The sequence below is a fragment of the Sarcophilus harrisii genome, chromosome 2 (genome assembly GCF_902635505.1).
Source record: "Sarcophilus harrisii chromosome 2, mSarHar1.11, whole genome shotgun sequence".
NCBI classification, from domain to species: domain Eukaryota; kingdom Metazoa; phylum Chordata; class Mammalia; order Dasyuromorphia; family Dasyuridae; genus Sarcophilus; species Sarcophilus harrisii.
The window spans coordinates 152,378,039-152,392,754 of NC_045427.1; the positions used below are offsets into that span (position 1 = coordinate 152,378,039).

Below are 14,716 nucleotides of genomic sequence, written 5' to 3' on the forward strand. Positions count from 1 at the left end.
GTCAATTCTGTCCTGCTTTCTGTCTGATTAGACAGGTTAGTTAGACAACATTTGGAGTATGGGAGATAATGTGATACAGTGGGAAAATTACTGGATCTGGAAGGAAAGGATTTGGGTTCAAACCCTACCTCTGACATTTATATCTTTGTGATGTTATATAAGTCAATTAAATTTCCTGGCCTTTTGTTTTCTCACCTGTAATATGATGAGACCAAAAGACATGGCTGGTGATGGTTCTTCCCAGCTCTGTATCTATGAGCCTATGAGTATCAAATTTAGTTCTGACCTTCACAATTTAATTTCATTTTTTATCTCTTACTTCCTTTCTTCTATCCACTGTCCAAGTCCTTGAAGTCAAGAATTTTTTTTTTAATCTCATTGTACTTTTGTGGAGTCACCACTTTCTTTGGGGTTTAACTCACAATTTTGCTTACTCCATAGTATTTCTTCATTATATTAGGAGTTTTCTTCTCTTTACTCATGTAAAGGCATAACTTCTGGGTTGGGAATTAGTGTCAGTACCATATTTTGCCCCTTCTTGCATTCCTGGATGGGATGACAAAGCACCAATCTTTCCTCTGAAGTTTGAATGGTACTACTCCTTGCCTGACACAATAATGACTAGTTCCTGGTTCCTTTCCCTGACTTTTCCCTCAATCCTGGACTATGATAAAGCGCTAGAATAAAGCTATATATCCTCTGCTCTACTCTTAAAACTTCTGCCTCCTTCTCCTGCCTAAAGTCACTGACCTTATATTTATCTCCTATTTGTCTCCTTCATCTGTCTGCCTAATCTCCTATCTGGGATCACCCCCTGCAGCAGCCCTAAAATCCTAACTAGATTTTTTTTGTATTTTATTGTATTTTTATTTAAATGTTTTCCAATTAAATATTTTCAGTCTGATACATTTATTTTTTTAATACACATTGTTTTATGTATCATGTTGGGAGAGAAAAATCAGAACAAAAGGGAGAAACCATGGGAGAGATATACTAATCTTTGACCATTTATAAATTGGGGGATGGCATGTATTCTTATAAATTTGACAACAGTTCTTGATATATTTTAGAAATGAGATCTTTATCTAAGATACCACTACACACCTGTCAGATTGGCTAAGATGACAGGAAAAAATAATGATGATTGTTGGAGGGGATGCGGGAAAACTGGGACATTGATGCATTGTTGGTGGAGTTGTGAACGAATCCAACCATTTTGGAGAGTAGTTTGGAACTATGCTCAAAAAGTTATGAAACTGTGCATACCCTTTGATCCAGCAGTGTTACTACTGGGCTTATATCCCAAAGAGATTATAAAGAAGGGAAAGGGACCTGTATGTGCACGAATGTTTGTGGCAGCCCTTTTTGTAGTGGCTAGAAACTGGAAACTGAATGGATGTCCATCAGTTGGAGAATGGCTGAATAAATTGTGGTATATGAATATTATGGAATATTACTGTTCTGTAAGAAATGACCAACAGGATGATTTCAGAAAGGCCTGGAGAGACTTACACGAACTGATGCTGAGTGAAATGAGCAGGACCAGGAGATCATTATATACTTCAACAACAATACTATATGATGACCAGTTCTGATGGACCAGGCCATCCTCAGCAACGAGATCAACCAAATCATTTCCAGTGGAGCAGTAATGAACTGAACCAGCTACGCCCAGAAAAAGAACTCTGGGAGATGACTAAAAACCATTACATTGATTTCCCAATCCCTATATTTATGCCCACCTGCATTTTTGATTTCCTTCACAAGCTAATTGTACAATAATTCAGAGTCTGATTCTTTTTGTACAGCAAAATAACAGTTTGGTCATGTATACTTATTGTGTATCTAATTTATATTTTAATATATTTAACATCTACTGGTCATCCTGCCATCTAGGGGAGGGGGTGGGGAGGTAAGAGGTGAAAAATTGGAACAAGAGGTTTGGCAATTGTTAATGCTGTAAAGTTACCCATGCATATAACCTGTAAATAAAAGGCTATTAAATTTAAAAAAAAAAAAAAAGAAAAAAAAAGAAATGAGATCTTTATCAGAAACACTGGCTGTGAAGATTTTTCCCCCAATTTTATAATTTTTTTTTAATCTTGTTTCTGTTAGTTTTGTTTGTGCAAAAACTTTTCAATTTAATGTAATTAAAGTTGTCCATTTTGCCTTTTACAATGTTCTCTAGTTCTTCTTTGGTCATAAATTCCTCCCTTCTCCAAAGATCTGATAGCTAACTTATCCTATTTGTTCTCCTATTCTCCTATTTGTTTATGGTATCATCCTTTATGCCCAAATCATGTACCTATTTTGAACTTATTTTAGTATAGGGTGTGAGATGTGTAGGTCTATGCCATGTTTCTGACATTGTTTTCCATTTTTCCCAGCAATTTTTGTCAAATAGTGAGTTCTTATTTCAGAAGCTGGAGTTTGCCCCAACTAGTTTTTTGAGATAATGTTGGCTTATGGCCTCCTGGAGGATACTGAGTTGCCTTTGCTTCATCTCAATTTCCCTAATCCTCAGGTATAATCATCAACTACAGGAGATAGCCTTAAAGGACTTCATGAGAGCTGACAGGAATGAGTTGTGTGGGCATTTTTGTCCCACATTTATCTCCTTGGTCAGTCACCTGAGAGTTGCCTTTATCCCCCGCCAAGACTTCAAAAGAATATTATCTGTTTGTTATACAGGCACTTTGCAGACTTCAATTATTAACAGCCTCTGGAAAATATAAAGTACAAAGAAATGAATAATAAAACCAAGGGGATGTTTAATTTATTGTTATGCTAACAGCTGCTTTAGGCTCAAAAAGAAAAAACTATTACAGTCTGTTCTGCTGCAACATAGCATATGCATTAAAAATCACCACAAAATCACACCATAGTGCTTATGGGGAGACATAATGGGGAAGCAACACTCAAAAACATCACTAGTGATACATTAAAAAGATAGGAAATTTTTTAAAAATGGTAAAAAATGGTAATATAGTTTTATACATATTAAATGGTTAAGAAATACAAAAATATCCAAGGCAATCCCAATAGACTTTGGATAGAAAATGCCATCTGCATGCAGAAGAACTATCAAAATTGAATATAAAACAACACATGCTATGTTCACTTCTTTTTTCTGTTTTTTTTTTTCCTCTTCCATGATTTTTCCCTTTTGTTCTGATTTTTTTCTCCCAACATGATTCATAAAGCAATGTGTATTAAAAATAAAGAAGAAATGTTTTTTTTAAAAAAAGAAATACATAAATATCATAAATAGGAGCAGGATCCACAGAGGTATTATTCAGCCTACATTTCAGATGAGTTTCAGTACAATGATCCCAGCTACATTTGAGGGCAGTAGAAACTCCAGAACTAGAGGCCCGGGCCTCAGCCAAGGCTGAAGGTCTGCATGAAGCTGGTGGGTGGGGGAATTCCTGGGTTAGTGGTCAGCCTTCCTCTGCCCACAGCTCCTACTGCAACAAAAGATATACAAAAAGTATGGCATTTTACCTTGAATAAAGAACAGAAGTTTGCTTGTAGATGTGGGAGTGAGAAGGATTGCAGCTTGTGAATGATTGTGAAGTGGCAGGAGAGTTACATGGAATTGGGTAGACAATTATAATACCAAATGTGAATGAGTGTGGTTCACTACCCCTCTTTGTGAGAAGAAAACAATAAATACACCAAAATTCATTATGTTCAAATTGTTGCCAAGATATCAATCACGTTGGAACCACCATTTTCCAAAAAAAAGCATTTTAGTAGAAATGACTAAGAAAGAAGTCTTTTGCAAGAGAAAAATACAAGCTTTTTGTAAAGAAAACAGGCAGTTGTGATTTAGTGCAGAACCACCCAGAAGTAGGGTTAAGTTCCAGCATGCTGGTTCCTTGATCCAAAGCAAGTCACTTCACTTGTCTGCCAGCAAAAGTCATCCACTTCTAGACTTAGAATGACAGGCAATTCTACATCTAGAAGTGGATGACTTTTGCTGGTAAAGGCAGTCCCCCAACTGGGAATTCCCTATTTTAATGAAATCACAAGTCCAGTTCCTATTCTTTTATTTTAAGGAAAACAGAAATTTGGTTTTATGTCAGCAGGTTGCGGGAGATAATATTAATCACAAAAGTCATTCAATAGGCTTGTAAAATTTGCAAGAAGACAATGTTGTATAATGGTTAGAGCATTGGTCTGGCGTCAGAAACATGTGGCTTCAAAACTTGCTACTGGTACCTATTAGCTAGCTGTATGGCCATAAACAAGTTAATGAGCCTCAGGCAACTAAGATAATAAGTTATAGTTATATTGCTATCTCCCAATTGGGGAGTTCCTACACCGGCAAAAATCATAAAAATATTAATAGTGTAGCTAATACCCCTGATAAGGTTTGCAAAGTGCTGTATGTAGATTGTCTCCAATAGCCTCTGAAGGAAGTAGGACAGATTTTATTTTGTCATTTTAAAGATGGAAGATCTGAGATTGTGATTTATCAAAGAACTGATAAGTGACCATAGAATCATAGAAAAAAACACAGATGCCATCTAGGGCTGTCTTATGTTACTTACAGACTAACTTTAATCAGTTTACAAGACAGAAAATAAACTTTTTATCTTATATGACAGGTTCTTTTTTTGTTACTAGCAGGAAAATGTTGTACTTTTTGGCTTGATCTTCCTTTCAAATTACCTACTGCCATACTAGGTTTTATTTTTTTATTTTTATTAAGATTCATTTTGAAAATTTTGAGCTCCAAATTCTTTCCTTTCCTTCAATTTTCCCCCCCACTCATTGAAAAAGCAAACAATATACCTATTATGTATGTGAAGTCATGCAAAACATATTAGCCATGTTGCAAAAAAAAAAAAAAAAAAAAAAAAAGCAAAAATCAAAACAAAACAAAACCATTGCCCTTACTGTATTTTGAATTGAAAAGTCTTTAGCGAGAGTGCTAATATTTCTAGGACCTGATTGCTGTAAAGACTACAAGTCCCATGATGCCTTAAGCTCCTACCCTCTCGTGATAGGTACAGCCTTCCTCAGTGGAGAAATAGAAGTGCGTTGGAGAAACATTCCTAGTTGGGATGATGGTTTCTCCTAGCAAAGCTGTGATTGTCCCTGGAAATGGAGGAGGGGATGTGGTGACCCATGGTTGGTATGGATGGGTAAAAAAGAGGCTGGAGAAGGTAAGACTCTAAGAAATGTTGCTTTTTCTTTAAGAATTAGCCATGTGGTTTTTACTCCTTTCCTAGTTCAGTCCCAGGAGACTTGTGCACTGGTCAGGGGTAAAGAGTTACCTGAATTCTCAGTTTTCCCTACAGTTCCTCTTATTTCCTTCCTGCATGTCTCCTTTACATCTTCATTTTTAGACAGGGAGAAACAATGCTGGTGATGCTTTTTTTTCTTTTTTAGAAATATTTCTACCCCAAAAACTTTGCTGAAAACTATTTATACATCAACTCTTAAATGTTTTCCTCCTTTGAAATAAATCATCATCCTAATTTCTCCTATGTATAGAATGCTTGACAGTTTAGAGGAAACCTGTGAGCACGTATCTGTAAAATCATTTTATTACATCCCATTTCACAGATAAGGAAATTGAGCCTCAGAGAGGTGAGTGACCTGCCTGAGATGAACTTGTTGAGCAAGTGGTGAGGAATCAGGATAGGTTTCCCTGATGGTTTACAAAGACTGTAGTCTGCAGGAAGTCTTCTTCAGTTCCTTGTATTGCTGTATGCATATTATTTTTTCATATTGTCTCCTTTCCTTTCCCTCTTACCCCCATTAGAACATGAACTCCTTAGGGGCATTTTTGCTTTTTGGCACATGTCCCATAGTAGGGGGCTTAAAACTTGACTGTTTCCACTGCATCATGCTAAGGAAAACTTACTTACTTACAACTCTCTTACTCAGTCCAGTCTTGTCGATGGAGATCTGGTAGTAGTCCAGCCACTAGCTCCCTTTTGCCTTTTTCCTCAGCCTTTTTTACTTAATTCTCAAAACTCTCTCATCTCCTCAGCCCCAGCCTTTTTTCCCCAGTGAGAGTAGGTTGCCTGAAATGTTACTAAGCTATAAAACTTAATTTTTTTAAATTCCTAGTCATTTTATTATCTTTTAAATTTTTTTTATTTTTCAAAATATATGCAAAGATAATTTTTAATAAAACCTAGTGTTCCAATTTTTCCTCCTTCCTTCCTCCCTTCCCCCAAGCAGCAAGTAATCCAATATAGGATAAGCATGTTTGATTCTTCTAAACGTATTTCCACATTTATCATTCTGCACAAGAAAAATCAGATCAAAAAGGGGAAAAAAAAGGAGGAAGGAAAAAAACAAGGCGGAATGTTGTGATCCACATTCATTTCCATAATTCTTTTTCTGAATGCACATGGCTCTTTCCACCACAAGTCTGTTGGAACTGGCCTGAATCACCTCATGGTTGAAAAGAGCCAGGTCCATTAAAGTTGATTATCGCATAATCTTGTGTACAATTTTCTCTTGATTCACTCACTTCACTTAGTATCAGTTCATGTAAGTGCTGTGAAGCTTTCTTGATTAAATAGTGCAGAGTTCCCCAAAAGTCTTTGTGTTGTTTTAAGCTATTAAAGCTTGGGACACCTTGTACTTTGCTAATACTTCTCTAATGAACCTGTTTTCATTCATTTTCCAATGTAAGTATTTGTGTACTCATTACATCCTCCTCCTAAGTGGTAAGTGCTGTCAGGGCCAATACTGTCTTGTTGGTTTTCCTTTCCCTATCCCTGATTATAATTGAATTACTTGCTTTAAGCAAATGGAGTCTTGTACAATTTCAGACATAACTGAATAATGAGGACAGAGGTACTCACAAAAATTCAGAACTGGAATGACTAAGTTATTATAATCAATGCAATGATTCAAGACAATTCTGAGAAACTTAGGATAAAATATGATGAATTATACTATCCACTTCTGAAGAGAGAATTTATGGAATCTGAATGCGGATTGAACCACAATTTTTTCATTTTATTTTTCTTGCCTCTCTATTTTTGTAACATGGCTAATATGGAAATGTTTTGCAAGATTTCAAATGTATAACAGATATCACATTTCTTGCCTTCTCAATGGATGAGGGGGGGGAATATTTAAAAGGGAGAGAATTTGGCACTCCAAAAAATATTTTTAAGTGAATGTTTAAACTAGTAATTTTTACTAGTTACTAGAATATTTTAAACTAGTAATTTTTTTTTTTAAATAAAGAGCTGGGGCTGCTGAGAAGTCTGGTTTATCTTTTTAGGGAGTCTGCTAATGGTGCCCCAAATTTCTACATTAGAAGTGTAGTCCAATTTGTCATATTTTGGTATCTCAGAGCAGCTTTTAATTTGGAGTTAATACAGTCCCCTATTTCATGTATATGAATACTGATAGACTGAAGCTATCTAGAGCAGGACAATCAGGGTAAAGGACCTTGAATTCAAGCCATTAAGTTCAGTTGAAAGAAATGTGGATGTTTAGAATGGAGAAGAGAAAACATAACTTTCTTCCAAGTGATTTAAAGGACCATCATATGGTACTGGATCCTTTGACTTCGGAGGGCAGAACTAGAAGTGATGACTGTAAATTGCTGTCTTTGAAAAATTTCAAAACAATTTAGAACTACCCAAATGTGGAATGGGCTGCCTTGAGAAGTAATGGCTCCTCTTCATTGGGAGGTGTTTGAGTAGAAGTTGGATGACCCCCATCAGAGTTGTTTTAGAGGGAATCATTCTTCAGGGACAAGTTGGATTAGATTCTCTGTAAGTGTGTGTGTGGGTGTGTGTTCTGGGCTAGGCCTGGCTCAGAGCTGTTTGGTTGTCAGCCTCAAGAGTAGAATGATGGGCACCCCTCTACCACTTAACAAAAAGACCAGCTGGAAAGGATGGCGAACAAGGAGGCAGAATTGATTCAGGTGGGCACAGTTTCCCTGCCTCCACCTTCGCCAGGGTGGTGTGCCTGGTTAGAAACATTTCAAGCTTGAGGAGCCCTCAATTACTAGGCCTTTGTACTTAGGCAACCAGGAAGCTATTTCTATAATTTAAGCCTAAGTGAACTGGACCAATTAAATCTTAAGGATAATTTCATTGCCTTTTAAGGAAAAATATCAATCTATGTGTCAGGGACCTCATACTACATATATAGCCTACGTATTCCTTCCCTGTACCTAGCCAATTTTTGTTACATTGTAGGCACTAATAATTAAATGAATTGATAACCGTAATATCAGAAATCATTTGTTATAGAAATTATCTAGTATTATCGAATCAATTTGGTTCCTAAGATATTTTTCTCTTGTAGATTCCTGATTTCCAGTGTTTGTCTCAAAATATGCCTGACCCAAGTAAGTTTATTTATTTATTTTTTTTTATATGTCTTTTTTTTTTTTTTTTTTTTAATTTAATAGCCTTTTATTTACAGGTTATATGCATGGGTAACTTTACAGCATTAACAATTGCCAAACCTCTTGTTCCAATTTTTCACCTCTTACCCCCACCCCCACCCCCTCCCCTAGATGGCAGGATGACCAGTAGATGTTAAATACATTAAAATATAAATTAGATACACAATAAGTATACATGACCAAACTGTTATTTTGCTGTACAAAAAGAATCAGACTCTGAAATATTGTACAATTAGCTTGTGAAGGAAATCAAAAATGCAGGTGTGCATAAATATAGGGATTGGGAATTCAATGTAATGGTTTCTAGTCATCTCCCAGAGTTCTTTCTCTGGGCGTAGCTGGTTCAGTTCATTACTGCTCCATTGGAAATGATTTGGTTGATCTCGTTGCTGAGGATGGCCTGGTCCATCAGAACTGGTCATCATACAGTATTGTTGTTGAAGTATATAATGATCTCCTGGTCCTGCTCATTTCACTCAGCATCAGTTCGTGTAAGTCTCTCCAGGCCTTTCTGAAATTGTCCTGTTGGTCATTTCTTACAGAACAGTAATATTCCATAATATTCATATACCACAATTTATTCAGCCATTCTCCAACTGATGGACAACCATTCAGTTTCCAGTTTTTAGCCACTACAAAAAGGGCTGCCACAAACATTCGTGCACATTAAGTTTATTTTTTAAAAAAATCTCTCTACCTTATTTTATCTGTTCTCATTTTTTACATAGGCATAGGAATGATGTAAGAGAAGAAAAATCATCATAATAATTTTCTAAAACAGATGGTTCCAAGAGAATTGCATTTTGAGTTTCTTCGAGGACAATTGTCACTGAGCCATGAGGCAAAACTCAATTTTCTATTTTTTTTTCATCCTGATTTTTTTGGTCCTCATTTTTATAATAGTTTCTCAGAAAAAATGCCTTTTTAAAAGTCACATTTTCATGAAGAATGAAAGAAATTATATTTGGGGAGAATATATGTTTGAGAGGGTGTTTTTAAAAGTATACTACTTATGTACTGACTATATTGCTGTATGTTTTACTAGTATTGTGAGAATTTTTTAACTATTTCCTTGATCTGTGGGTGTTGGTTTCTCATGAGAATACAAAATAAAAGCATCTGCCAGATGACACTTATCAAACTGTTGCACCAAGACATTCTTGGCTCTGATCCCATGTCCCGATTTGTGTCTAATATATAAATTCTCTTTTTTTCGAAATTACTATGCAATTTTAAGAGTTCGCAAAACTATGTACTATTCATTCTAAAAAGAGTAGCATGATCTTAAATGATTGTAATTATCATTATTAAATAGTATTAACTTTCATCTATATGCTTAAAATTAGTTGTAGCTCGAGAAAGTATTTGGCTGCCCTTCATGGAGTCTGAATTCAACTGTGATGAGAAGACAATCATCATAGGACACAGTTCTGGAGCCATTGCTGCCATGAGGTATGACTGCTTGTAAAATAGTTCATGGTCATTATCCATACCTACAAAAGTATACCCGAATGTCTTCTACTTGCCTGCCTCTTTGCACCTCAAGCTTTTTGTTTCTGTTAGCATTTAAAGCCCTAAACAAGTTGGCTCTAACCTACTTGTCCAGCCTTATTCTCCCTCCTTCATGCATTCTTCAGTTCAGTCAAAATCACATTTCTCAGACACACTATTGCATTTTCCATCTTCATCCCTTCAAACAAGCTGTTCCCATGCTTGGAATGCGCTCCCTTCTCATCTGCTATTCCATAGTTATAAAAGAAAAGGGAAATTGGAATAGCAACACTTCTGGGTTGTCACCCATTATTAATAGTTTTCAGCTATAATACATAAATAATAGCTGCTTTCCAATTCAGTACTCTTTCCCTTTATCCCACATAAAGAAGAGAGGGTAGATACTTAATAGGCTGGATAAGCAATTTAGGGCTGGGTTTCTTTCTTGGTTACAGGGCTTCACTGTACTAAATGTTTTTATTTGCTTAGCCTCTTACATCCAGAAGCACCTTAAAGTACTGTATTTGTTCCACATTATAGAATTACTCACCAAATATCATAATCTTCTAGTCACATAAATTCTTATTAGCAGTGTAATGAAAGAAGGGGTCAAATATGAAACAGTGAAATGGCAAAATTAAAATGGGATACCTGAAAAATTAAGATACTGCTTTTGGCAACTTGTCCCAAGTCCTGTTTAGCTATATTCTCTCAGTATGTTTTAAAACCCTTTCACATTCCTATTCTGAGACCTCACTATGGCAGAGAAGAGACTCTGGATTCTTTTAGTCTATGCCAGTAGAACATAAGCTCTGAAAGATTAAACAAAGCCGGAAAAGCTTTTAATATTGATCTGGTAACAATCTAGCCAGCTTTTGAAGTTCTTTCTAGGTTGGCTGTAGGGCAATGAATATTTTATCTTCTGCAACTCTTTAAGAAATTTTCTTATTGCTAACTTTTTATTTTATATGACCACTTCAAAATATATTCCTCCCCTTTTCCTCATCAAAAAAGCCATCCATAACAAAGAATAAAAAAGAAAGTAGCTTGTCAATATTAACCAACACATCATTCAAGTCTAGAATATATATATATGCTATATTCCACTTCCATGTCTCACACTTCTGCAAAAAAGGAGAAGCGGTATATTCTTCTGTCTCTTATTTGGGGGTAAGCTTGATCTTTATACTTACAGTCTAGTTTTAGTTTCTATTTTGTTGTTGTTGTCATGTTCTTTCTATCTGTATTGTTATAATCATGATGTATGTTGTTTTCCTGGTTCTGTTTACTTCACTTTGTATCAATTTATATTTTCCTATATCTCCCTGGATTCTTCATATTCATCTTTTCTTATACACAGTAATATTTTATTACATTCATGTACCAGAAATGCTTGAGTCATTCCCAGTTCAAATGTTGGACATCTGTTTTATTATAGAATTCTTTGCTATCACAAAAAATACGCTATAAATATTTTGGTGTACGTAGTACCTTTCTTTCTATTTTTGACCTACCTGGAGTCTTAGAAATAGGATATATTGATCAGATGGGCATTTTATTCATTTTCTTTTTACAATTCCAAATTGCTTTCCAATGGACCAAGTTGCAGATCCTCCTGCAGTATATTAATGTGCCTAGGTTCCCACAAGCCCAAGAGCCAATGGGAATTAATTATTCCCAAATGTTATGATCTTTGCCACCTCTAAGTGGTTTTGCTTTTCATTTCTTATTATTAATGATTTAAAGTAGTCTTTCATAAACTTAACAGAAGCAATTCTTTAAAAGAATTCTTTATTCATATATGTTTATTACTTATTCAGTAGGGAATTGAATAAATGACTGAAAAAGTATTTATTACATATCTACTATGTGTCAAGCATTGTGTCAAATGAGGAGTACAAATATAAATACAAATGTATAATAAATATAAATTACAAGTTCCCTTCCTTCTAGTTTACATTCTAATGGGGGAAAAAATACACATTGGTCAGTGGTAACCCTCTAGGCAAGAAGAGGCACTTTGATCCTAAAAGTTGCTGGAATAAGTGGGGTTATGGGGAAGAGACTGATAGACCATTTTCAGGAATCAGGAACAATGGAAGAATTGATTTGATCAGTGTTCTAGAACTGTAAGGAGATTGGGGCAGAGTTGAAGAGGGTGCCTGGGAAGCAAGGAGGTTAGTGAAACTATCTAGAGGAAGGCATGAGAGTAGGGATTAAAGTGAAGCATGACTGGAGCCATCCTAAAATTGTGGACCAGTAGAGACAGTCACAAATAAGGATAGGAAGGTAGAGATGGGGGTAATTCAGGAAGGGAGAACTTGTGGGGACAAAAGGGTTAAAACTTTCAGGGCAATTGCAGCTGACCATTGCTACACCTTTAGAGGGGTTTTACTGAAATTACAGAGGAACTGAGTTCTGTGTTAGTAAAGAAGGAGATATCCTTATCATCTAAATTACTAATCCTTCTAGTTCTGAAAAAGTTAGCTTATAAAAGCTTATAAAAAAAATATATATATATATATATATATTTCAAAAGCCCCTGCAGCTGACCAAAGGTAGGAAGATACTCAGAAATGTTTTTTTCCCTTTCTTTTTTTCATAATAGGTTTTTATTTTTCCAAATACATGCAAAAAATAGTTTTCAAAATTCACCTTTGCAAAACTTTGCATTCCAAATTTTTCTCCCTTCCTCATCCTTTTCTCCTTCTCCTAGGTAGTAAGCAATCCATTATAGGTTAAACATGTGCAGTTCTTCTAGACAGAAATATATTTTTCAAAAGCAAATATAATCTAGTAATGCAGGAAGAGTAACTCAGCCACAAACACTGCCCTTAAGTTGTTATTTACTGAGATTTTCAGAAGCCACTTAGCCTATGAGTTTGTAGACAATTTCAGTGATTGGCCTTTGGGTTGGGGTTTCTGAGTTTCCTTCAAAGCGGGGATTTTGAAGGGGAGGATATATAGTTCATTCCCATAACAAATTGTTATAGGCTTTCTGAAAACAAAGTAAAGTTTGATTTAAACTTTTCCTTTTGGTTGACTTTGACCAACTCCAGGAAAGAAGTATTGTGATATAAGCTCAGTTAACACTATTTTCTTTTCTCCAGGTATGCAGAAACACATCGTGTATATGCTATCATATTAGTGTCTGCATATACATCAGATTTGGGGGATGAGAATGAACGAGCAAGTGGTAATTTAGGTTTTATTCCCTTTCATCTCTACTTTCCTATAATTTATTTTGATTCCTAATTTCTCATTTATCTATGCACTGCTTTCAAATGTCAATTATCAAATTTCTTATTCTCACCTATAATAATCGTTGCTTCTTTCTTTAAATATTTTCTAATTACATGTAAAAAAAATTATCATTCATTTGTGAACATTTTTGAGTTCCAAACTTCTCTCCTGTCCCTGCCCTATTCATTGAGAAGGCAAGCAATAATATCCATTATATATGACTTCATTTCTTTTTTTAATTTATTATATATCCTGTGTGGAGAGACATGAGTAATACCAACTTTGTTAATGTCATCTTTTACATGACAGCACAAGTTAAACTCAGTCTGTTTTATTATACCATTCTGATAATAATGTCAAATCTGATCCACATTGATAAAGAGAAAAAAATGTGTTATATTTATCAATGCAATGAAGGGGAGATAAGGATGGAGAGAGAAATGAAAGGACCAAAAATGCAAGGAACAAATTTGGACTTTGAGCACATAATGGGGAAGAAATGGAAATGCAACCTGTATTTCTTGTTTTCTTCACCCAAGCATAGACTATAAAAAAGCTATTAGTTGAGGGAGGTCTTTGCCTTATTTAAGTTTTCATATTTAGCCTGTGATTCAGTATAGGAAGGCTTTTTTAAAAAGCCTCTCTGTGCAAAACTACTTATCAATTATTCACTGAAGAGAAAATTAGGTCTCTTTTTAGGCACAAGTCTTTTATATCTGGTTAGTCTGCAGGTATAGGACTCTTGTTATCTTAATAGAAGTGTGGGAACAATTTCCTCTCTCCTCATTTATGATACAGTTTCAAGCCCTATTGATTATCAGGTACAAAAGTAGTGTATTTTGACTTATATGCAGAAAGTTTTAGTCCTCTGTGTTTTAGCTGGAGTAAAGTGTCTAGTTAATACTAAAAGTTGTTTTCCCAGACTTATGATTAGCTTTTTCCCCCTGTGTTTCACAGGATACTTCAATCGTCCTTGGCAGTGGGAGAAGATCAAGTCCAATTGCCAACATATAGTACAATTTGGGTCCACTGATGATCCTTTCCTTCCCTGGAGTGAACAGCAGGAAGTGGCCAATGAGTTGGGAGCCAAATTGCACAAATTCACGGACCGTGGTCACTTTCAAAATACTGAGTTTAATGAATTAGTCAGTGTGGTGCAGTCTATGCTGAATGTACCTGCTTAGCCTTGGTGAACTCTGTTAGTCTGTCATGACCAGATCTGTATTTTATAGTCTGGATGCTTATTAAAGGACAATAAACCGCAGAGATTAAGTAACACTGCCCAAATGCTTAGCTCAAAGCAAAGCGCAGTTGTTTCAGTGTTCTTTTTCAGGTTTGCGAATAATTATTTCCTGGGCATGAAGTCTCTAGCATTAAGTAGGGAGGGAAGTTTTAGAATCTGGGGCACATGCCCCAGGGAGTAGCAGCTGATTGAGGGCACAGCCATTAACCAAAGGCTATTAAGAGAGACCACAGATATTCTGTGGGTGTGCTGTGGAGAGTGGGAAAAGATTCCTCTTGCTAACAAAGTAGCCCAGTCCTGGAGAGTGATGGGTCCCATTCTCCTGCACAGGTTCTTCT

General features: G+C 35.7%; 1 protein-coding gene across 1 annotated transcript; it reads left to right on the plus strand.

Annotated features, from left to right (window-relative positions):
• Positions 1-5,001: 5,001 nt before the first annotated feature.
• RBBP9 (RB binding protein 9, serine hydrolase) lies at positions 5,002-14,439 on the plus strand. The gene is made up of 5 exons (XM_031951060.1): positions 5,002-5,174; positions 8,299-8,341; positions 9,748-9,853; positions 13,003-13,088; positions 14,093-14,439. The coding sequence occupies exons 1-5, from the start codon at positions 5,073-5,075 to the stop codon at positions 14,317-14,319; spliced, it is 564 nt and encodes a 187-aa protein (XP_031806920.1). The 5' UTR covers positions 5,002-5,072; the 3' UTR covers positions 14,320-14,439.
• Positions 14,440-14,716: the final 277 nt, after the last annotated feature.

What these genes read in the sequence shown, in the direction of transcription:
- RBBP9 (XM_031951060.1), top strand. Translation starts at nt 5,073, where the DNA reads ATGATGGTTTCTCCTAGCAAAGCTGTGATTGTCCCTGGAAATGGAGGA. An exon ending in GGAGCCATTGCTGCCATGAG is followed by an intron (nt 9,854 to 13,002) that starts GTATGACTGCTT and finishes TCTTTTCTCCAG; the next exon opens with GTATGCAGAAACACATCGTG. An exon ending in TGAGAATGAACGAGCAAGTG is followed by an intron (nt 13,089 to 14,092) that starts GTAATTTAGGTT and finishes TGTGTTTCACAG; the next exon opens with GATACTTCAATCGTCCTTGG.